This window comes from Electrophorus electricus, chromosome 14 (genome assembly GCF_041902795.1).
Source record: "Electrophorus electricus isolate QZ-2024a chromosome 14, ASM4190279v1, whole genome shotgun sequence".
In the NCBI taxonomy this organism is placed as follows: Eukaryota; Metazoa; Chordata; class Actinopteri; order Gymnotiformes; family Gymnotidae; genus Electrophorus; species Electrophorus electricus.
Genome location: NC_137510.1, coordinates 6,252,063 through 6,276,035, shown reverse-complemented (window position 1 = coordinate 6,276,035; position 23,973 = coordinate 6,252,063). Strand labels below are relative to the sequence as shown.

Below are 23,973 nucleotides of genomic sequence, written 5' to 3'. Positions count from 1 at the left end.
ACAATCCGTAACTCTATCACACGCCGTCAGTACCTTTCACACACAAATAAGCAGCATCCCTATGTGATTAGACAATGCAATAGATTTTAATTTTGACAATCCACAAGGCAGAGAGCTTCTTTTTTTCTCTGAACATTTCCATTACTGAATTATTTGTTTGGTATTGTATTTGTTTTAATTTCTTTGGGTTCTTTGTCTTATACAGTATATACATATTTGATACACAAGGAAGTGTTAACCATAAAGTGGCTCAAGACTTTCAAAGTGGGAACTAAGACTGTTCTTGTAATATTTCCTTGAAATCCTCTTTTCTCATAAAAAATCTGAAACCTTTGCTGTCCTCAGAGTATTTGTTTACATATAGGAAGGATGGTACTGGCGAGGACATCATCTTCCAGGCGTCAGAAGGATATGTGGTAATCAGAGGCTTTTTGTGTCTAAGCACAGGTACATGGTTTGTTTGAGGGGGTATTTTTAGACTGAACCTCAACATGTATGGCACCTATGACTTTATTGACCATGGACTTATCTCCTATGCTCCAGTTGAGCTAGCATAATTCAGTGACTGCTAAAAGTTAGCCATGTGGCTAATGGAGTCACTCAGGGCCTATGCTGTGAATAATTTTTGTCATTTCCCCAGGATTGGGAAAAGTTTCTAACTATTGTCCATGCCAATAAAATAACACTGGTACATACTTGGAGAGGCCGTCTCTAGTGAATCCACTTTCCGAACCTACCCAAGAGTCGCACAACCCACACATGCTGGGATTTTGTTTACACTAGAGGGATTTCTCAAGGAAGAGGAAATATGAAAAGCTAGGGAGTTCAAGGGTAATGTCATAGTTGTTGGCATTAGAATTGACTTTAAAACAATGTAACTTGTCAGATAAACTGACATCAATGTCCATTAGGATGGTTTTGTTCAATCTATAGTTTGTGACAGTGTCACATCAGACATTACCACTGTGAGGTTCATCTATATTTATTCCTTTTTATCTTTTTATGTTAATGCATATTGAAGTTATTTTATCCTTGTATGCTCTATAAGCACATATTCTTGTATGTAAAGCACCTTTAAATACACTGAAATATCAAATGTGCTATACAAATCAATAGAAATAAACTTTCCTTCCCACTAACATGTACTGACAAAATGACAAAGCATTAGATCTTTCCATTAGTTGTAGTGCTCAAAAATCTATATATTAGGGGTGGGACTTTAACGCGTTAATTTCGATTAACTAATTACAGGGAAAATAACGAAATTAAAAAAATAACGCATTTTAATCACACTTTTGCACCGTGGAACGTTTCTCAGTGCACGAGTTCCAGGCATACAGATTATATTGACGCACAATGTGATGAGCATGATGCAGATGACGGAAGAGGCTACGCTGGTGGATGGGAAATTTAAATACAAGAAACTTCCAGATGGAAGTACAAACAAAAATGTTGTTATTTGCACTTTATGCAGGAAGGAGTTTGCTACCACCTCAACGTAAAACATGTTGGGGCTAGCGTGCAGGTCAGTAATGTTAACTTAGCTGCTAAATGTGATAGTATTCCTAGTACGAGCAAACAGTGTCGCCAGTCAACACTCGACCACATGTCAAAGTCCACGTCAGACAAATTGACCAATTCACTGGCGAGATGGATTGCTGTGGACTGTAGACCGCTCTCTGTGGTCGAAGATAAAGGGTTACAAGACACGCTGCAAATTGCGTCAGCTGATGCAAGTTACGAACTGCCGTCCAGAAAGACGATGTCGAAAAAAAATCCAGCAGTGTCGTAAGATAGTGGGTCACTTCAAACATAGCCCTGCCAATACAGAGGATCTACATCAGCAGCAAACAGTCAGAGGATGTTTTTAATACCATTTTAGATGATGATAGACAATATTTTATCTATTTTATTTTATTTATAATGGGAGCAGTTGAAGTCAATCAGTACTTTGGCATTTTTGGTCAGAATTTCCGGTGTTCTGAAAAGTATTTACTCTGTGTTTTCTGCACTCATCTATTGGTCTGTGTAGTAGACTGGTGGGAAAATAAACGAGATTTTGAAGTTTAAGCTTATGTTCATTGATTCATTCATCATCCAAACTTAAATTAATATTTCTTATGTTAAATATTGAAATGTGATTAAAATGTGATTAATTTCGATTAATTAATTACAAAGCTTCTAATTAATTAGATTTGTTTTAATCAAGTCCCACCCCTACTATATAGTATTACGGTCAGTGGTGGCTCCTTTCGAAGCAAACAGTCAAACCGGTTAACGCAAAGCTAATTCAAACTGGAGTGATTGGAAAAACCTATCCTGTAACTATCAACCGTGCACACGGTTTAAGAGCACATGATCTTGTTCACTATACGGCGCTGACGTAAGTGGATCACACAAAGTGCCGTCTGCAATAGGAAATAAGATTACAGGGTAGTGTGGAATCTAAGATAAGAAATCAATAAAATAAACAGTACAATAGTGCGTAAGAAAAAGAAACAGAACCGAAAAAAATAAGTAATAATGAAAAATGAAATTCAATGAGAAGTTGCGGTAGGTAATAATTACCACAGATTTGAAACTTTTGAAATATCATGAAATGTTGGATTTGATAGTTTAATTTCATTTCACAGTTAGCACTGCTTCAGAGAACCTTTCTTTATAGCCAAGCCCATTACAGTACGTCAACAATCAAATCCGTCATGTCACTGTGCTCAGCGGCGGTGCTACACGCGGACTTGTCTTTATGTTGTTCCTGTGCTGATTCTCACTAATTTGTGTTAATCCACGTCAGGTGGTGTGTGTCGTCCATTAGTGGTCAGTCACACCACCTGGAGGTTATTATCCCATTATGATACGCTTTCTTTAATCTTGATTTGTATTCATGACTGTTGTTGTCAATGTTACGTTTTTTTATTATTATTACTGTTATCATTCATTTTTGCCGTAGTTAGCACGCTTTTATGTTTGGTGTCGTTTTCGTTACTTTCATGAAACATTCCAGTTGGAGACTCGCGTTTGCTTTCCTTTTTTCCTTTTTGTCTGCACGTTACTTCTGTTGAAGGTAATTCAAAAAGATGCAGTAAATGTAAATACAAATTCCAAGATTTGTGTGTGAGAGGCGTTAGAGTTGGTCCTTGTTTTAGGCTTTGCACTCAGTATTGGCGGTGTAATTTTGTAATTCAACAATGTAAACCGTGTGCAGGCAAGTAGAGGTGGAGTCAGTGATTTTGCACCCGTTGCCAAATTTCCCCACACCCTTATAAATTAACCACATGCAGAAATAGTTTATATTTATCTTTCACTCGAGAGAACCGATTTCTCCACAACTGAAAAGACCAACTGGAAAAAAAAAAATGGATCCCTGTGATTGCAACAGCAGTAAGATAATATCGAATGTTACTCTTGTTTTTTAAATCTCATGTTTATTGTAGTCTCTGATTAGGTATGTTATGGGATAAATCTGTGATTAATCCTATTTCTTTTAATTAAACTGAAATAATGATTCATTAATCATTCTATTAAACCTATTTTCCATAACATTTCAGCTGGAACTTGCAGGTGTGGTGTCAACTGCAAATGCAAAAATTGCAAGTGTCCAACTTGCCAGAAAAGTATGTTCAGTTCATCTATATGTGCTCACAATATCTTCATTTGGAGTACAAGCATAAGCCTTGACCATAAGTACCTTCTCACCAATACTGCTGTTTTCTCATTCATAGGCTGCTGCTGTTGCTGTCCACCTGGGTGCAGCAAGTGTGCTTCTGGATGTGTGTGCAAGGATGAGGCCTGTGATTCTAGCTGTTGCAAGTGAACATCCACGTTTGTTTCACACACAGTGCAGCTGTGTGTGAGAGAACCACTGTCCCATGCAGTGAGGCTTGTCGGGAGTAACAAATGGCTGGCAAACCTTTTGTCAAAACTGTCATTTACTTCTGGTTATCTTCACTCTAGTTTTCCTAGTTCTGTTAAACATAACCTTTGCAATTAATGTTGCATGACTAAACCTGTGTGGAAATGCCAATAAAACATCTGAGTATTTCCAGTGTTGCTGCATTCTGTTATTTCGGTTTACTTCTTTCAAGGGACCTCTGGTGATCTTTAAACTCTCCTTTTCTTTACTTAGTTGGCTTTTTCAGACCAAGTATTGCTCTAGGCACTGGAGGCTGAGAGGGGCAGTGCTGATTATTCCATCAGAAACTCCACTGTCCACATCCACCACCTGAGATCTTGCAGACTGGATATCCTAAATGCTGTTACTTGTAGGCATAACTAGATTAAAGACCGAACAGTAGTCTAGGACAAGCAACTCTATGTAGGTATTGCATTTATGTGAGAACTCGAGGGACTAAAGAAAAGCTGCATCATCCACTGCTCTATTGGCGTGATGTAGTCCAGTTGCAAAGAGGCAGAGGTCATTATTCACACAACTCCAGCTTGTTGCTGCCCCTTATGACTACTGTTGTGACTGCCCCTGGTCTGTAGTTATTGATGCTTTTGTGTGGGATTAGAGTTTTGGAATGACTAATGTAGCATGGGGTGATTGGAGACATCTGAATGTGTATTCCTGTGAGTTGTACAGTAGGTTTTATGATTTAGTTTCATAGTGTTCAGATATCCACTGTATGGACATATTTTGGGGAGGGGAAAAAAAAAGAATTTTACAGTGTTTGTTTTCTGTATGCTCACTGCCTTCCAAACAGTTGGGGAAATTTTAAAAAAGATTAATTGGGAGACACTTTTTTCCCCCCTGGTAGTCAGGAGGGTATAACCTTAAGCTCAACCTTGACCCCAGTTTTAGTTTTTACAGTAAAATATTACAAAAATTAGTATTGCATGTTATAATTAACATCTCAAATTGGTCTTATATAATGCATTTTTCTAGCTCTAATATTGAGGCACTACTGAAGGCCTTGGTGAGTTAGATTAGGTGAGTTAGATTGTAAGATTAGTTGAAAACTAAACTGCAGTGTAACAGCTTCCCAAAACTGCATACCCATGAAATAGGCTGAATCATGATATTGATATATTTGTGATATTTGTGATATTTTGGTGCCATCTAGTGCTCGTAACATATCAAGAGCACAGGTTTCTTACAGCCCCACTGATCAACTTTCAAGGAGCAATAAATTATTTTTACCACCAAAAGGTAGCAAACATGTATGATGCGTGATTATTTTTCTACAAAGTGCTGCTCACACAAGATGACTCAAATTGCTCTGTAGTCCTGAAATGAACCAGTTTTTTTCCCATAGAGGAGGTCTCCCACATGTTTAAAGCAGATTTAGTACAGAATCTGATACATATTTTCCGAGTGCACACTCACATTATTAGGTCTTGAGTACATCACCTATTTCTTTAATCATTGCTAGCATGCTTGACTCACAGCTAGACTCAACTCACCCTCCATCTGTTCGTTAACCAGGCTACACGTCTTGGGCCAAAATCCACTAATAAAGTAAGGTATGTGGTTTATAATTATAATAAACAATTTCACCTATAGTCTGACATCATGGTAAGCTAAGCATTACTAGATAGCTATCTGGAATTCTAATTGTAATTCGGAACGTTTGGTTGGTTTGTTTGCCCTGATTAGTTGCTTACGGGGCGCCAAAGCCGCTTTTACTACAGTGTTGGTTTGACGTATTTAAAATTGCACCAAAAGTCTTTACAAAAGGAAGCTGATACTGACAGTGATCGCGACAGGTGTCTCTTGCACAAAGAGCGGTACGGGGCGCAGACAAAAATTCAAATGGTGACATTTGCACTTCACGCAAATAAATTAACACAATAAATGAACGCAACCTAATGCAACTAATTTACTTTTTAGGATCTGGCGCACTGTGTCATGTTCTTCAGTAGTTTCCTCACTCTCCGTTTTTTTTTTTTGTTTTTTTTTTCCAGTTGCATTTTCTGAAATTCTAAATTTAAAATATTGGTTTAGTCTTGACTCTTGGTTAGTGTAGTAATTTCGCTTATTTATTCATTTGTTTTTGGCTTACATGTTCAAGTGTGTTAGAAGCTCTGACTTCCACATTCACAGAAAGCTTGTAGTTACCATACTGAAAATAGCTAACGATGCCTGCAGGGCAAGACAAGGGAAGTTTTTGTGCACAGCTTCAAGGCGTGCTTGAAGAGTTACAGTTCAGGTATGAATGTTACGCCATTTCAAGTTCGATCGTAGACAGTCACATGTCTATAATGATAAAAGTAATGCAGGTTGTATGTATTTATGGCAACCATTAAAAAAAAATCTGTAAATGCCTATGTTTTACTTTAGAGAAAGAATAAAAACAGACACAATCAGTTTTGTTGTCCAATTTATTTACAAAAGTATGTACATGAACAAACATTAATATTTTTCGTAAAATACAATTTAAAAAAAAAAAGAAAAACCTCAGGCACTCAGCCAGCGGGGCTAGTAGGCAAACAATAAAGCTGACAAAATCGACAGTGAGCAAGACAAAGGGTAAAAACAGGGAGAACGAGTAAAACCGATCAAAACCTCAAAAACCAGGTCAGTACAAAGGAATGGCTTACAAAGTCTGGGAAAATGCTGAGCGAGACTTCGCAATAATCAGCAGACACAAGTAGGTTTAATTATACAAAGACATTAAAGTAAACTAGACACAGGTAACACTAAAACTGGGGTTCGGGAACGGACAGAGGGATTATGGGGAGTGTAGTCCACCTGAGGCAGGCTACAGACGTGACAGCTGACTTTAAAAGCTTTTTTAAACCCAAGTTTAAGATTCTGCAAGTGATTCGTGAGTGCAAATCACTTAACGGCCTCTGCTGTGATCAGAGAGCAAAGATTTTTGGATCAGAAACACATCAGCATTCCTGATTAGGAAGTTGAGGTCATTTTCAGTTTTGCCACCATTTTGTGTCGGCTGATTTTGCAGACACCTGCCTTGTTAACACAACAGAAGTATTTAAGAAACAGGTACGTGGTATGTAGTCATTCCACATGCAAGTTGTGCAAATGCATGTAGAGACGATGGAGAAGAGAATTTGCAGAGAGGCGATATATTAATATAATTTTTGGGATTTTGATCCCAAATAGTTAATGTCTGATGATTTAGTTAGCTACCTAACACACACCACCTTAGGTCTACTTTAAAAAGCAAGGCCACCAGTACCAGCGCAGACAACTCCAGGATATGAAAACACCACATTTCATTTCATGCATATTCTTGTTAGCTATAGTTTATACAACAGAAACAGTTTGGAAATGGCATTTTATTTATAAGCGCCTTTCAGGATACTCAATGATACTTCACAATAGCAAATGAAAACATGATAAGAATTATAAGAAAAAAATAACAGGGTAAAACACAAGAATAAAAAAAATAACCCAATAGATAAATGAAAATTAAAATAGAGATTAAGACATGGTAAAAGTTACAGTAATGAGTGACTGGACAAAAACACCACTATGATAAAATAACAAAGCTGTGAGGCAATAGAAATAAAAAGGATTTACAGATCAGGAAAGGCAGTCTGAAAGAGAAAAGTTTTAAATGCTTTTTGAGGGCGGATAGTGATGAGCAGAGGTGGCGGTGCAAGGGGACGGAGTTCCAGAGCTTTGGGACTGCAACGCTAAAAGGACTATCACCATACGTGTGTAGTTTGGCAGGAGGAACAGCCCACTTGAGCATCGGCAGACCAGAGCCACCGTGAGGGATTGTGTCTGGACAACAGAGCAGAGGGGTCATTTTTGTACATGCAGCCTGCCTGTGCTTCTTATTAATTGCAATGATGATGTTAGAGATTCAAATTGCTTGATAATATAGAGAAAATGTCATATACATGAAAATTTTAATTTTATCACTTATCATTGAAGCACATGTCCAAGTTACAATGATCACAAATGTTGATCACAAATGTGACCTTCGAGCAGAAACTCATAGATGTGTGACACAGAGCTGTTTGTTTTACGTTTAGTTAATATCACAGAAAGAGGAACCAAAAACAAAAGTACACGAAGGCAAACGGGAAGTAGGCTATAACAAAGAAGATAGGAAAAAAACACACAGAAGTAAGGAAAAACAAACGGCTACAATCACAAAACAGGCTAACAAAGGAAGGCTTCAGAATACAGACAGGCTTTCAGAAAGTCAAACATTCAACGAACAGCCAAGACAAAAGGCCCAAGACAGGGATTAAATACATGAACTTAACAAAACTAGAAACGAGGAACACGTGAAAGTAATGACAGGCATGGAAAACAAACGAGAGGTGGCAAAAACAAAACAAAGGAATGGAACCAAAACACACAAGACAGAGAAACCATGGAAGCAAGGAGGGACCATCCGTGACTCTATCACACGCCGTCAGTACCTTTCACACACAAATAAGCAGCATCCCTATGTGATTAGACAATGCAATAGATTTTAATTTTGACAATCCACAAGGCAGAGAGCTTCTTTTTTTCTCTGAACATTTCCATTACTGAATTATTTGTTTGGTATTGTATTTGTTTTAATTTCTTTGGGTTCTTTGTCTTATACAGTATATACATATTTGATACACAAGGAAGTGTTAACCATAAAGTGGCTCAAGACTTTCAAAGTGGGAACTAAGACTGTTCTTGTAATATTTCCTTGAAATCCTCTTTTCTCATAAAAAATCTGAAACCTTTGCTGTCCTCAGAGTATTTGTTTACATATAGGAAGGATGGTACTGGCGAGGACATCATCTTCCAGGCGTCAGAAGGATATGTGGTAATCAGAGGCTTTTTGTGTCTAAGCACAGGTACATGGTTTGTTTGAGGGGGTATTTTTAGACTGAACCTCAACATGTATGGCAGCTATGACTTTATTGACCATGGACTTATCTCCTATGCTCCAGTTGAGCTAGCATAATTCAGTGACTGCTAAAAGTTAGCCATGTGGCTAATGGAGTCACTCAGGGCCTATGCTGTGAATAATTTTTGTCATTTCCCCAGGATTGGGAAAAGTTTCTAACTATTGTCCATGCCAATAAAATAACACTGGTACATACTTGGAGAGGTCGTCTCTAGTGAATCCACTTTCCGAACCTACCCAAGAGTCGCACAACCCACACATGCTGGGATTTTGTTTACACTAGAGGGATTTCTCAAGGAAGAGGAAATATGAAAAGCTAGGGAGTTCAAGGGTAATGTCATAGTTGTTGGCATTAGAATTGACTTTAAAATAATGTAACTTGTCAGATAAACTGACATCAATGTCCATTATGATGGTTTTGTTCAATCTATAGTTTGTGACAGTGTCACATCAGACATTACCACTGTGAGGTTCATCTATATTTATTCCTTTTTATCTTTTTATGTTAATGCATATTGAAGTTATTTTATCCTTGTATGCTCTATAAGCACATATTCTTGTATGTAAAGCACCTTTAAATACACTGAAATATCAAATGTGCTATACAACTCAATAGAAATAAACTTTCCTTCTCACTAACATGTATTGACAAAATGACAAAGCATTAGATCTTTCCATTAGTTGTAGTGCTCAAAAATCTATATATTAGGGGTGGGACTTTAACGCGTTAATTTCGATTAACTAATTACAGGGAAAATAACGAAATAAAAAAAAAATAACGCATTTTAATCACACTTAACGTGACAGCTGACTTTAAAAGCTTTTTTAAACCCAAGTTTAAGATTCTGCAAGTGATTCGTGAGTGCAAATCACTTAACGGCCTCTGCTGTGATCAGAGAGCAAAGATTTTTGGATCAGAAACACATCAGCATTCCTGATTAGGAAGTTGAGGTCATTTTCAGTTTTGCCACCATTTTGTGTCGGCTGATTTTGCAGACACCTGCCTTGTTAACACAACAGAAGTATTTAAGAAACAGGTACGTGGTATGTAGTCATTCCACATGCAAGTTGTGCAAATACATGTAGAGACGATGGAGAAGAGAATTTGCAGAGAGGCGATATATTAATATAATTTTTGGGATTTTGATCCCAAATAGTTAATGTCTGATGATTTAGTTAGCTACCTAACACACACCACCTTAGGTCTACTTTAAAAAGCAAGGCCACCAGTACCAGCGCAGACAACTTTAATAAAATTTAAAAACTATGACACACCGAGTGGAGAATCTGGTTCTGAGTTTAGGCACAAAAGGGCTTCACTAACATTTAACATGGTTACCATCACATATGTGCAATACCGCTCAATTCGTCGCATTTAAATACATGCGCTTATAAGGAACGGGGTTCCCCCTTTCCTTAATTACGCGGGCTCTGTGCACGCGCCTTTCCATCAGTCGCTTGCTTAATCCTGTTCTGTTTTCACTATATCACATCACTTTGCCACAAATCAAACCTGTAGCTAATAATACTGTAATAAAACCTGTATATTAATGGACCATACACATAATTAATATTGTGTAACATTTTATGTATCATTATTTTATGTTGGCTGTTCAATAAATGATGATAATCTGATGTCCTAAATCCTTATTTGCTGATGTAGCAACATATGTTTAACATTGCACGTGTAGTCACATTAACAAAGGCTGTGTTCGAAATAGCCTACTACATACTATTCACGTACTGATTGGGCCCTAAATCAGTATGCCATATGCAATATGCGACCAAAATAAAATTTTCCATTATGCAATCTAGAGCTATCTTCAGGGCGTACTGTATCCCATGATGTAACGGTGGCAGAAAAGCTTTCCCAGAACCTTCATATATTTACATAGTATGGTTTGCATGTGGCAGATACTAGGTACTATACTGCATACCACTACAGGGACCCGTATGCAGTATACTGAGTGCAGTATACGGTCTATAGTAGGCTATTATGAACAGAGCCGTAGCTTTAGCAGTAGCCGGCTGGCATGTAGCTGCCAACTGTAGTTGCCACCAAATAAAACTTGTGTTGTAAATGGTCATAAATCCAGTGTAATCTCACCAACCAATCAGCACTCACTAACAGAAATACTAATATTCTACTGCCCCAAACCATTTTGCTGTAGAAAAAAAAAAAAGGAAATTTACAGGTAAATATTTCTTCCTATTTTTTGTGTGATACATACTTCTACTTTCCAAAATTAAAGTGAGATCCTGGCAAAGTGGTGAGAAAATAATGAAGTTGCTGTAATGTGGAGCAATCACGAGGAGGAGGCATACGCTGAGAAGAGTGAGATTTATTAAGGGCAAATCCATATTCAGAGTCGTTAGTACGGTCCAGGGTCAGTAAGTCAACATGGAGAGTCCAGGAATACACAGTAGACAAAGGAGTTGTCACGATCAGTCCCTTCCATGTTCCGTGTTTTCCATGTCTTGTGTGGGGTTCCGTTCCATTGTTTCGTTTTGTCCTCACATTGATTGCGTACACCTGTCACTCGTTTCTAGTTCATGTATTTAAACCCTGCTGTGTGCCTTGGTCGTGGCTTTTCACTATTTGTTTTGCTGTTTCATGGTTTGAGTTAATGGTTGAGGGTTATTTCTTTGTGCTCTGTGTTTGTTTCTTAGCCTTCGTGTTTCCTAGTCCTGAGTGTTCCCTAGCGTTAGTTCCTAGCCTGCTTCCCTAGTTAGCCTTCGTGTGTTTTTATTTTGTAATGTTTCTCAGTACTCTCCGTGTCGGCTCTGTGAGCCTGGACCGTATAAACGACTCTGATTTTGGATTTGCCCCTATTAAATCTTGCTCCTCTCAGCACATGCATCCGCCTCCTTACCGCTCAATGCTACAGGAGACAAACACGCAATAACAGAATAGGGAAATGGGCTACAATACAAAACACAAACTACATGAACAGGTTAAGAATCATGGGAAGAGTAAACATGACGGAGCTTAATACATCCAACTACAGAGGCATGCATAACAATAACAGGCAGCAGAAACATGATAGAGGCATGGAATCACAATATAACAGGCATGGATTGCAACTAACAGGGCAGGGAAAGACACAGGGTTTAAATAAACGGACTGATGAGGGCTTACAAGGAACAGGTGATAACTTGTGAAAACCAAAATGAGCACCAGAACAGGAACGGTAGGAGATGAAATTAAGGAATGCAGCCAAAACAAAGACATGAGCTAGGATGCTAGGGAGGGCCAATCATGACAGCAAGCCCCAAGACTAGACACAGACAGAAACAACTGGGCAAGAAAAGGAGCAGGAATGGAAACTGGATGAGACACAGGAACAGACAGATCGGAAACATGAGCAGAACATAGGACACAACGAGGAGCAGGTACAGGAGCAGAAGAGACAGAGACCGGAGACACTACAGGAGCAGACAAGAAAACAGATGCAGAAACAGACAAATCGGGTCAACAGGAGCAGGCACAACAACCAGGAACAGACACAAACGCAGGAGCGGGAACAGGACACTGAATAGCAACAGACTGAAGGTGACAAAAGGGAGGATGTGGACACACAGCAAAAGATGAGAAATGTCAAACCGCACACACAAAATTATGAGCAAAATAAAAATACCATACAGACTGGGCCAGGACAATGGGACAGGAACAAAAACAGGCACAGATACACGGATGGGCACAGAAACAGAAACAAACGGAGACCAAGGAACTGGAATGGGCACAGAAACAGGCACAGGATCAGACACCACAACAGGGGCAAAAACTAAATCATATGTGAAGGCAAAAACAAGGAACAGACCCGGTAACAAGTAGAGTGGCATCTTTAATGCTGGGAACAGGAACTCGCTGGGTGGCATCTTCAATGCTGGGAACACAAACTTGCAAAGTGGCTTGCAGGACAGCCACTGGTACAAGTGCGGTGACCCTGGAGGAAAACACAGGCACAGAAGCAACTCGGCAGCTCCCAAGCCTCATGTGAGCTATAGGAAGCTTGCAGTTGAGAGCACACCAAGTATCATACCAAAGATTATCTGTACATTCACTCCACCTACTCACGTCTTGTGCTTCAGGTCGCTCCTTCCTCCAGTGTTGATAAAAACACTCAGATAGTGTTTACCTGCAGTCTCATCACAAAAAGCAGCTGAAAATGAAAGTACTTGCAGAGTTTTCTATGACTGACAAGACGCCCTTATATCTGCGGTGGCAGGGGATTTGCAGCCTCTGGTGGTGCTGAGACGCAGCATACTCGGAGTGTGTGGAAAAGGCTAGTATTTTGTCCCATTTACCTGACACCTTTATGTAAAGCTGCTTACAATTATGACTGAGTACAACTTGAGCAATTGAGGGTTAAGGGCCTTGCTCAGTGGCCCAACAGTTGGGGGGCCGTGGTGGGGCTTTAACCAGCAACCTTCTGATTATAAGTCAAGTACCTTAACTGCTGAGCTACCACTGCCCTGAAGAGCATTAGCTAACAGAGGCCCTCTCTCTTTCTGCGTTCATGGTAAACTGGTCTTTCTGTAATGTGGAGAGATCCTGAGGCAGACTCGTACACTGAGAGGAGCGAGATTTATTAAGATGGTGTAATGATGTGATTATGTAATGTGATTTCTTTCTTTAAATTATTTATTTATATCGTCTATATCCTACATTTTTCCTTGATTTTATATTCTTCCTTGATGTCCACTTACAATGTTTGTGTGGTTTTATGTTCCAGTCATAATTCATTTTCCAACTTCTCTTTCCAACCTTTTAAACAGGCCGTTTCTACGCCTTTAACTGAAATAGTAGATAAATGACCTCTGTTCACTGTGAATCCATCCTGGATCCCTGCCTGAGACATCATTTAAGAGTTCCACGGGCGGTGATCGCCACGGGCAGTCATCCTGCACTATGAACCCTGGACCAACACTTCCATCCTGAGCCCTACCCTAATGTGTTTCACCTGTCACACTCCCATCCTCAGCCCTGTTCTAATGTGTTTCACCTGTTCCTTGTTTCAAGCTCCTTTTAAGTAGCCCTTCCATTCCCTTGAACATTTTTGGGGGTGGGAGATGTGTGCCTGGCATTAAAAAAAGAGACTATTTAAGTTAAAATTAATTAAGTGATTAAAGATTGCAACACACTGTATCTGTGGGAAACGGGCAATACTGAAAACCAGCCTGTTCAGGAGGGGGTTATATATGTCTATGTCACGGTATGGCCCCTCTCCCCCCAAACGTCTCCGTGCGTGTCTATGTGTGTTTGTCAATGTGGCCATGGCCTCCTTGTGTCTCACACCTGCTCCTTATTGTGTCATTATCATATGTATAAAGGTCTGTCCTTTACGGTTTTCGCTTCTGTTAGTGTGCGTGTCTGAATGTCAAATAAACGTGTGTTGGTGTTCCACGCTACTCGTCCCCGCATCCTCCTTAAAGCCTCCTCCTTACAGTCTAACCCTTAATTCAGAATTGCTTAACAGTAAGAATTTCAATTCTGTTTTCAGTGTTATTTACTGTAATAGGGAACTGACTGTAAAGATTGCACACACAAACGAAGAGGATCCAATCGCAAGAGGTTTTATTTTTTAAATCAAACAGATCAGTGGGGTCAGGCAGGTATTCGTAGTCAGGTTGTTCTAAGGTCGATAACACGGTGTCCAGGCATCAGGCAGGAGACGAGGTATGCTCGAATCTGGAATTGAGTTGGCAATACTTTGCGACATGAATGCGAGGGAGGGGAGCTTAAGTAGGGGGGCAATGATGAGGAGAACGATGATCAGGTATGTACTCTGGCGAATCAGATCGGAGGTATGTACTAGTACTCTGGCGAATCAGATCGGAGGTGTGTACTAGAAGTAGGTGTGGCAGTGCAGGGCTGAGCGTGGTTCCCCTCATCAACAATGGTTTTCCAAATACAAACCAGACACACAAGAATCTCAGCTTTATGAAACATTTCTTTAGGGAACTATTTCACAAGAGCTGCTGTCTTATTAAAATGAAGATTAAATAAATCTTTTTTATTTATAGCGCAGTAATTACAGTCAGCTCCAAAATGAATATTACTCCTGATAAAAATGAATTGAACGGCTGTACATCAGTTATTGAGTCACATATTAAAATTTCAAAGTTTTTGTTTTTTTGTTTTTTTTTTAGAAAAAGGTTTTGTACAGTATAATGGGAAAACAAATCAGACATTTGTTTTTAAAATGAAATTCCCAAAACAAATATCTTCAAAAATTACAACCATTTCAGATGAATTTTACATTATGGGTATGACTTTTATGTGTGGCAAATTCACTGTGGTCTTGCTGTGGTCTCGCATCTTGATAATGTCAGGTGACTCATTTAAATCTTTTACACATTTAAATCAATCTAAAGCAAGACAGAACATACAGTCAGGAAAGGTACAGTAAAAATGCACATATGCAAGAAGAAGGCATGCATAAATTCTGCCGAGGAAACACATTTGACAGTGATGCAATTCATAAATCAACTGCAGGTGGTACTAATCTAAAATTTGCTGGCAGGTGTAGGCAGAATCATTGCTGTCCGCAGCTCACGAGCGCAGTGTCTTTGTATGGATTGGGGACAGAAAAGCAAGTTGGGCAGGCCTGATTCTTTGCTGTTATCCTGTGGCATGAGGGGTGAGGCGGTGACAGGTGGGCTTTTAGGGGGTCCGTGAACAGAGGAGACAGCTGTGAGAGTTGTGGGAGGAGGTGTGGTCATACCTCCAGGCTCTGGATGTGGCAACAGATGTGAGAGATATGCACACATACATCCCCTGTCCTGCAGCAACCTCAGCACATCATTACGGAAGCGCACGGCCACGAAGGCATAGAGCACAGGGTTGAGACAGCAACGCACGTATGCCAGGCTGCGGGTAACGTCCTCGCTCAGGTGGGCCCTGCCCCACTCGTCGCAAGTACTCATAGCTATAAACACTCGGAAAGACAGCACCAGGGTGTATGGCAGCTGGAAGAGCAGGAAGAGCAGCACCAATGCCAACATGAGACGCAGTGTCCTCTGTCTGCGCCAGCATTTGGCCTTACCCTGCAGGAGCACATGCCCGATGGCACCGTAAAACACCAGCATGGCCACGCAGGGCACACAGAAGCCCACAATCTTAGCCACATTTGCCAACTTCTTCACCCAGCCACTGTCGGCCTCCATCCAGATGTTCATGCCACAGCGTTGCGCCACGTTGCCAGCTTCCTGCTTCACAGAGGAGAAGATGAGCTCCGGCAGGCTCAGCAGCACTGAGGCGATCGCCACAGCAATGGCACACAGCCCACCGTAGCACAGCATGGCCGGCCGCAGCTTCTGTGCCGCCCGCGCGCGGACCACCACTAGGTAGCGGTCCGCACTGATGCACGCCAGCAGCAGCAGGCCGCTGTATGTGTTGATCGCGTGCACGCCATGGTTCAGCTTGCACAGACCCTCTCCAAAGAACCAGCCGCCAGCGAGGGCCTCACCTGTGCGTAGCGGCAGGGTCAGCAGGAGCAGCAAGTCGGACAGTGCTAGGTGGAAGAGGAAGACGTCGGTCATGCAGCGCAGACGCAGGCGGCGGTACTGGCCGAAAGTGGCAATGACCAGTCCGTTGCCGGTTACACCGAGGAAGAAGATGATGAAGAAAAGGGCAACCTGGATGGCCACATTGGTCACCTCCTGCTTATTGCTGGGTTCACACATCTCAATCAGATTCAGATCGTCCGTAGAATTTGAAATATACGTGTAATCACCAGAGAAGTCATCTGTCGTAATGAGCAAGGCCAGAAATCCTGTATCACAGTGATACATTTTTAGAATCACTTTAGGGCAGAGACAATGGTAGAGGAGGTATATATAATATACCCTTGACATCCTAAAATGATGACTAGCCCTGATGCTGCAGTGCTTGGAGGGCAACTAGGCAGAGGATAAGGACCATTGTACTGGGATGCTTAAGACTCCCAGCATGGTTCAGATAATCTGCTACTGGGAAACATGTACCATAAAGATGAATATGTATCTCAAATGTACAGATGGAGCCTAAACTGTTACAAAGACCAGGTATCAGTTATGTGCTGTGAATTGCAACACCTACAAGGAATATATGTGTCACATTTTGTGGAGGAGTGTATTAAGACAAATGAACATAATGTAATATGTTCCCTTAATATTTTTACTGTTTACTATTTACTGATTAAACTCCAATGGCAAATGTTAAATCATGTCATCGGGCATCGTGTTGTAACTATAATTCAGGGCATGCTTCAAATACTGTGCTACAGATTGTACACATAAAAGATTACACTGTTATTCTGCATGGTATGTATGAATATTGGGATAAATAAATAGCATACAAAAACAAGTAATGTTAAAAGTTTTACTTAAATGTGAAAAAAATAAGTAACTGATGATTAACTACTACTCCCTGCTGACCATAAACTGCCTAGACAGATGATGTCACTCTGTGTATCACCTGTGGAACTGTCATCATTGGGGAACTTGCCATCGGTATGGATCGTAGAGTTTCTGTAGCTTGTCATTGCTCTGCTTAGAGAAAGAAAGAGAGAATCAGATATGAATTAGTTACATGTGAAGTTCACAAGGTGATCTATGTCATGATGTGGAATGGTCCAAATTAGTGGACCTCCAGAGGGGTTTCCAGTACATTTTTAAATGTGGAACAGCATCATTCTTCCATCACATTCTCAGTAGGAAAGAAAACTCTCAAAGCATTCCAGGAGCCTTTAACTATATTGAAATAATGACAGTGTGCATCACAGCTAATGGGTAATATTGGGTAATACAAGTCCTCTCTACCTAATATTCCTCTCTACCTTTGTCAAAGCACCAGCTCTTCTGACATATATCTGAAGTGAGACAGTTGTCAAAGCTCTTCCAGGCTAGACGATCTTTTGATTATTGACGTACCCATGATGATCTAAGTTCAATAGCGGGGTACAAATTGGTGTAGGCTGAGAGGTATTGCCAATACACGATAAAAGCCCTTTCAAACTAAAAAACGTGGTATAGACTATAAATCCGATACATCCTTTCTTATTAGTCTTCTGTTTAAACTATTATACCTGAGATCTTGGCTAAAATGCTACCTGTAAAATCATGAGGCGTTGAAGATAGAGTAACTCATATCCAGTCTATCAAGACATTCTATGTAAACAAGAAAACTGGCAAAATGTGTCAGCGAGTGTAATAATGCTTACAGAGAATGTCAAAGTTCTCCCCCATTTCTCCTTTGAGAAATGTGTTAAAACCATAGCTAGGAGCTGTTAAAAGTGTAGTCACGTTATTGCTCAGCAGACTGCATCAGATACCCAATGACCATTTTTCAATATACATGTACAAAAGTACCATTCAGTTGTTTCAGTTGTGCCATCTGTGACATCTTAAGGCTTGAGTGTGGTAGAGTATCTTTATTGATGCTCACAAAACAAAGCAAAAGGCTCAAAAAACAAACAGTAATAAATCAAGCCCTTAGCAACCCTTTAAGCGTTTGGGTGGTTTATTTATTATTATGTGCAATGTAAAGCACTGGAGACATGTAACTGTGGACTGAAATACTGTGGGTTAAATGAAAGTGAAACAAGAAGTAGGTGTGCATGATAACAGGTAATAAACTAAATGATTGAGATTAGGGGGATTGGCTGCAAACTGGAGCAATGTGTATGCATGTGTGTGTGTGAGGGCATGTCTCTTTGGCTGGGCGCTGCCCAAGCCGTGAAACCATCTGTCCTTTGTAACTGTGGCTTGGATGGCGAGACTGTCCAACAAACTAATAAATATAGTTTAAAATAGGGAATATCATTTTGAAATTGTAAACATCATTTATTCTAGTAAGTTCTTCTTTGTTGGTTCACTTCAATTAACTATTTTAGAGGTAAGTGTATATAGTGTTAGGAGTCTTGCCCAAGGACTATTATTGGTATAGCATAGAGCACTTACCCAGAAGAGGTTCAAACCCAAAACCTCCATGAGAAAAGCAGTGTTTTCTAAGCCTTTGCAGGCAAGACCTGACAACCCATAAAATGTGTAAAAATACGTTACAGAATTTAGATTTGTGGACATACTTAGATAGGCTGTCACATAATAACACTGTTTATCCACTTAGAGCTCTGTGATCTGCCCAGATTACATACTGCTGTTTGCCTTGGTGCCAAGTTGGGTTGTTATCTACATATTCAATCTATGCCTGTATTCTTCAGTTATCTTTGTTCACATTCGTGGTACTTTTTTTTTCATCTGGAACTGACTATATATATATATATATATATATATATATATATATAAAAGTATGTTCTATGATCTCAGTATCTGCATCTGTTCTGTGATGCAGTTCTGTTCTGTTCTGCATCTGTTCTGTGATGCAGATGTATCATACTACTAGAGTATACAAGAAGGTCTTATCTTTTCTTCTTTTTTCCAATCTCTCGATCTGCATGTTTGTAAAACTTCTTTTTAAAGGTGATTCGACCATTCAACTATATTTAAAACGGGTATTCAGTCTTACAGCGTTATTATGTCTAAAGCAAACGATACCACTATAGTATACAGATGTATAAAATAAAATGAAATAAAATAAAATAAAAAAGAAGTGTTGTAAGAATTAAAAACACTAATCCAAAAAAATGGTGGTAACACTCACCACGGTTAATCTTTATCGTGATTCTTAGACATGTTTTGCGATTTACAATTACACGAAAATAGAGATAACATGGAACTCTTTGAACACTCTTGGCAAGAAGGTTTATTCATAAGGAGACTCATCGCGTGCCACCGCTCCGTTGCTTTAAATGACGTGTCCAGTGAGATGACTTATAGCTTCAGAAATCAGTCATCATTGCGTGCGACAGAACTTTAAGAACAGTTTCACGTCTAACAGTGTTATTTTTGTTGAGAAATACACCAACCATACTACGTCGTCTCCTTTGGATATTTGCATTCCCTTGGAGTGTACAGAGGCTAATACATCGCCGACGGGACCACATCTGTAGCGTGAAAGGTAAATTCGCTTACGAATTTAGATTGCTTAGATTGCGGAAAATTGTTGGAAATTAAAGCTGCTTTCCATTAAATTCTTAAACTTTGCCAAAATATGATTGCGAGGTATTGAACAGTTAAATTATTAACTTAAACGAGTTAGAGTAGAGAGGCTTTCAGATTGGATGCTATCCCAGGTAGTAGGCTAGATAATCAAAAACATATCGCATCTATGAGAACAAACACACTAGTTTATAGCAAATCGGATTTTTTACTGTTGGAATCTGTTATATTTGATTTTAATATGCCGAACAATACAATACCATTTTTAAAGACTAACTCGATAGCAAACCTGCAAAAGTAAACTGCTTTACTGACAGCGGTGGCGTTACTACCAGCATCAAATACAGCCAAACTGCTTAGAAGGTGCTCACGTAGGTATGAATGCGCATAAACTACTGGAATAATGCCTCAGACTACTAATTTACATTCCATTCTATTCTATTCTATTAATATAAATTTCATATTAAATTATATTGTATTAAAATAGACCTCTAAACAAATAAATTACTCAGATCAAAGGAAGTTAATACGGGCTTTGTAACGTGTGTGGCCCGAGTGCCGAAGGGTGAGGTACAGGACGCACAGGCTCCAGCGACGAGGACGAACATTTATTGTTACATGAAGACAGCGGCACTCACACGTAAAACAAGAAATGAACATAAACACGAAACCGTGGACATTACAAAAGCGAGAGACTTATAGGTTTAGACTACATACATGTATTTAGTTCTTAGGTGGTTGGTTTGCCTGTTTTTTTTTCCTTTGTACGGTTAAACAGTCACGAAATGTTAACATTTTAAGTCTCCTGGAAAGATTAGTTGTTGTATATAACATTAAATAAATAAAGCACCATTTGCTGAAATAAGTGTCTGGGTAAAACCCAAACACATACCAATACCAGACTTATTCTTTAAATGTGTGCTTTGGATTTTTTCAGGTGATTAATTCCATAAAATGTCTTTTTTATTATTATTGTTATTATCATTATTATTATTATCCCATTAATATCGTTGTTGTTTGTTTCTTTCTTTGTTTGCTTGCTTGCTTATTTACGGGGTTTTCTTTTAGTACCCAAAACACCTGAAGCGCAAAATAAAAATATGCTTTTATTTATGAGCACAAGGTTTATGACCACAGACCTTTTGAGCACACAGTAATAAATTACATTGTAGATTCAGTTATAATTTAATTAATTGAACTGAAAATGAGAATGATCAACTTTCCTAAGAGTAAAATGTTAATCAGCAGTAATCGAGCCACGTATACAGTGCTTGAAGGGGGCCGGTACTCACGGATACGCAGTACCAGCACTTCTACATTTTGTTCGTTCGCGTACCGTGACCTTTCGTTGCGTTTCGGCACTTTTCACCAACTGCCCGTACTCTTCTCTGGCCCCGCCATATCAGGAATATAAAAACTAATTACCCAGGCAGCACTACGTGCGGATCACCTGTTCCCGTTCTCTAAGACTCTAAGGCTAAATAACGATGGCTCCAAAAGTGCACAAAGACAAAGCGTAGGTCACACAACAGAGCTTCAACTAGATCCAGAACTAAATGCAGGCCCAGGAGCAGCAAGCTAGCTTTAACGTCACTTCTAGCAGTGAGGAACCTGTTTGTGTAGCATCCGCAGAAACAACCGCCTGGAACTACCGACGGTAACAAATAAAGATGAATGGCTCGATTGTTGGTCAAAGGATCAAATGTATTTTTCTGTGCTCGCTAATTTGAATTTACATTTATGATTTCATTTTAAATTTACATTTACATTCGACAAGCAAACCATTGACAGCTAAGCTTGGAGGAGGAGATTCAGTTTCTTTATATTGGACTGTAATGTACTATTATTACTCAGTAATGTTACAACATGCATATCTAGTGCTGTTACACTAGTGCTGTTACACTAAATATTAAACATTATCTTAACCATAAACATTCACAGTCACCGAACGAATATTTACAGTCGCCGTTATGTCCATTGATTCGTGTCTGTGATTTGTGTGATTTTTTCATCTATTCTGTCGCATTAGTTTTCGACACTAATGCAACTTTGCTTAATTTATCAGTTTCTTTATGAGTTGAAGCACATGCACCTGCATGCACCATTGAATGGTTTTCAATATAGGTCATTAATAATCAAACATTAATCAATAAAGCTCTGCTACTATCTAGACTTTGTACACCTTTTTGCATATATTTTAAACAAACGACTAAAATTGTATCCAGGGAATCTGTCCACAGAAACACAAGTTGCTGGTCAAAGCATTTATTTTTCAGATTACACGTTGTGCTATATAGTTATGTTTACCTAACATTTAAGTTTGCTGCCAACATGCAGTCAATAAAATATACATCATGTTTACTGTGAATGTGTACAAAAACGTTAATTACTTTTCAGACAATTTAGTAATAGATAGTTTTATATAAAATATTACATACATGCATGTTTACATATAATATCATTTATCATATTTCATATATAATATTACATAAAACAGTTTCTTGGGAGACTGGTGTGACTCACCTCTGTGTACAGTAGTTGGTAGATTTTTGCAGTAGCAGTGCCAAGGTTATTCAGTGCATGCGCTGTTTTTGATTGTCTGGTCTCTCTACCCGAAATGTACATAAGATATATGTGGCATGCTGTTTTTCTCATCCTATCACAGCTGCCCTAGCATGAAACCAAAATCAAAAACACCCTGACCACAAGCTGATTTAACCATGAGAAGCAGTTTCTTTTTGCAAGGGTGTTGTTTTTCTGTTACTTGTTTTTTTTTTTTTTGGAGGTGGCATCTGAGTTGGGGATTGTAGGTTCATGAGTTTAAGTCAAAGTTCTTTACCTCAGGGGCAGGGGTTGTACACGTTGAAATGCTGTGACACTGAATAATGCCCTGAATATGCTATGCAAATGTGAAACAGGATGAACATTTTGGTTACGGGTTCATGATACTGGGTGGGTGCTCAGGCCAGAAAGAGGTTGCACTGGGTTTACCATGGTTTCTGTGCAGGTGGCTTTTTGTGCCTGTGGTTGGCATACTGTTGACAGGGTGTATGCTGTGGGGTCACACTGGGTTTAGTGCTATAGAAATGACCTCTCCTTAACCTGAGGCATGTCTTCCAACTTGAATGTTTTGAATTCATTTTGTTTTTTGCATATTCATCATTGTAAGTTTATGTTGGTGCATATGCATGTGTGGATGGTTACAAAATCTGTTCAGATCCGCCATAGCATGTATCAGTGTGGTTAGCCGTCTCTTAATCTGTGTGAGTGTGTGTGTCTGAAAGAGAATTTGTTTACAAGTAGGCATACCTCTCTCTTTCTCAGCCCTGTGTGTTAGAATGGTGACCAAACACTCAAAAGATGGGAAAATGCATCATTCTAAGCATTCTCTCTCTCTCTCTCTCTCTCTCTCTCTCTCTCTCTCTCTCTCTCTCTCTCTCTCTCTCTCTCTCTCTCTCACTGTCTCCATTTTGTTTTGATTGGATTGTGGTTAGGAGGTTTGTGTCAAATGCCACACACTCCTTTCCAAATAGCAACATGAACAATGCACACTCAGGTTTTAATTAATGTAATGGGTTTTTAATGAATGGCAAATTATTACCATATACCATTTAAGCATAATAACTATGCAACTATGCATCTTCAGAAATAATTCTAAATCTGTGTATGCAACTTGTATTTACACATTGCATTTTTCTCTGTATGTATGCTGAATTTCAGTGATTGTACACTTTGTACTGCACCCATTCAGAAAACAGAATTGGATTCTTCATTTCTGACCTGAAGATTGCATTTTGTTCATAGGTAATTGTGATGGCAATTGTGGTCTTTTGTGTGTAATGATATGTAAATCTTTATACGCAAACATATCTGACATTTTATTTAAACAGGCAAAAAAAGGTTTATGTGAAACTTTACCTAATACAGCCAATCGCAGGGTCTGTTTCATTCATTTATATCAAGCTATGTATTTATTTCACAAGGAAAACAGATTGCCAGTCAAAGTTAAATTGACTGTCCTTAGACAGGTTATAAATTGACTGTCCTTAGACAGGTTATACATTTGAACACCCAACAAGTTGAGGACAAGCTGAAGTAGGTTAAAACAAGTGTGTCATAA

The 23,973-nt window shown here is 39.3% G+C and overlaps 2 protein-coding genes across 3 annotated transcripts; one reads left to right on the top strand and one right to left on the bottom strand.

The window, feature by feature from the left end:
- The first annotated feature begins 3,224 nt into the window (after positions 1-3,224).
- Positions 3,225-4,041, top strand: LOC118242148 (metallothionein-like). The gene is made up of 3 exons (XM_081696783.1): positions 3,225-3,381; positions 3,549-3,614; positions 3,723-4,041. The coding sequence occupies exons 1-3, from the start codon at positions 3,357-3,359 to the stop codon at positions 3,812-3,814; spliced, it is 183 nt and encodes a 60-aa protein (XP_081552909.1). The 5' UTR covers positions 3,225-3,356; the 3' UTR covers positions 3,815-4,041.
- Positions 4,042-14,382: 10,341 nt separating this feature from the next.
- Positions 14,383-22,498, bottom strand: LOC113569230 (C-C chemokine receptor type 7-like). 2 transcript variants are annotated; one of them, XM_035531185.2, is made up of 3 exons: positions 22,377-22,498; positions 17,272-17,342; positions 14,383-16,588 (listed from the first exon to the last, which is right to left on the bottom strand). In XM_035531185.2, the coding sequence occupies exons 2-3, from the start codon at positions 17,336-17,338 to the stop codon at positions 15,321-15,323; spliced, it is 1,335 nt and encodes a 444-aa protein (XP_035387078.1). In that variant the 5' UTR covers positions 17,339-17,342; positions 22,377-22,498; the 3' UTR covers positions 14,383-15,320. The 2 variants fall into 2 exon arrangements, with proteins under 2 accessions (XP_035387078.1, XP_081552743.1); XM_081696617.1 differs by having other exon boundaries at positions 14,383-16,327.
- Positions 22,499-23,973: the final 1,475 nt, after the last annotated feature.

What these genes read in the sequence shown, in the direction of transcription:
- LOC118242148 (XM_081696783.1), top strand. Translation starts at nt 3,357, where the DNA reads ATGGATCCCTGTGATTGCAACAGCA. An exon ending in TCCCTGTGATTGCAACAGCA is followed by an intron (nt 3,382 to 3,548) that starts GTAAGATAATAT and finishes ATAACATTTCAG; the next exon opens with CTGGAACTTGCAGGTGTGGT. An exon ending in GTGTCCAACTTGCCAGAAAA is followed by an intron (nt 3,615 to 3,722) that starts GTATGTTCAGTT and finishes TCTCATTCATAG; the next exon opens with GCTGCTGCTGTTGCTGTCCA.
- LOC113569230 (XM_035531185.2), bottom strand. Translation starts at nt 17,338, where the DNA reads ATGACAAGCTACAGAAACTCTACGATCCATACCGATGGCAAGTTCCCC. An exon ending in CAATGATGACAGTTCCACAG is followed by an intron (nt 16,589 to 17,271) that starts GTGATACACAGA and finishes ACTGTGATACAG; the next exon opens with GATTTCTGGCCTTGCTCATT.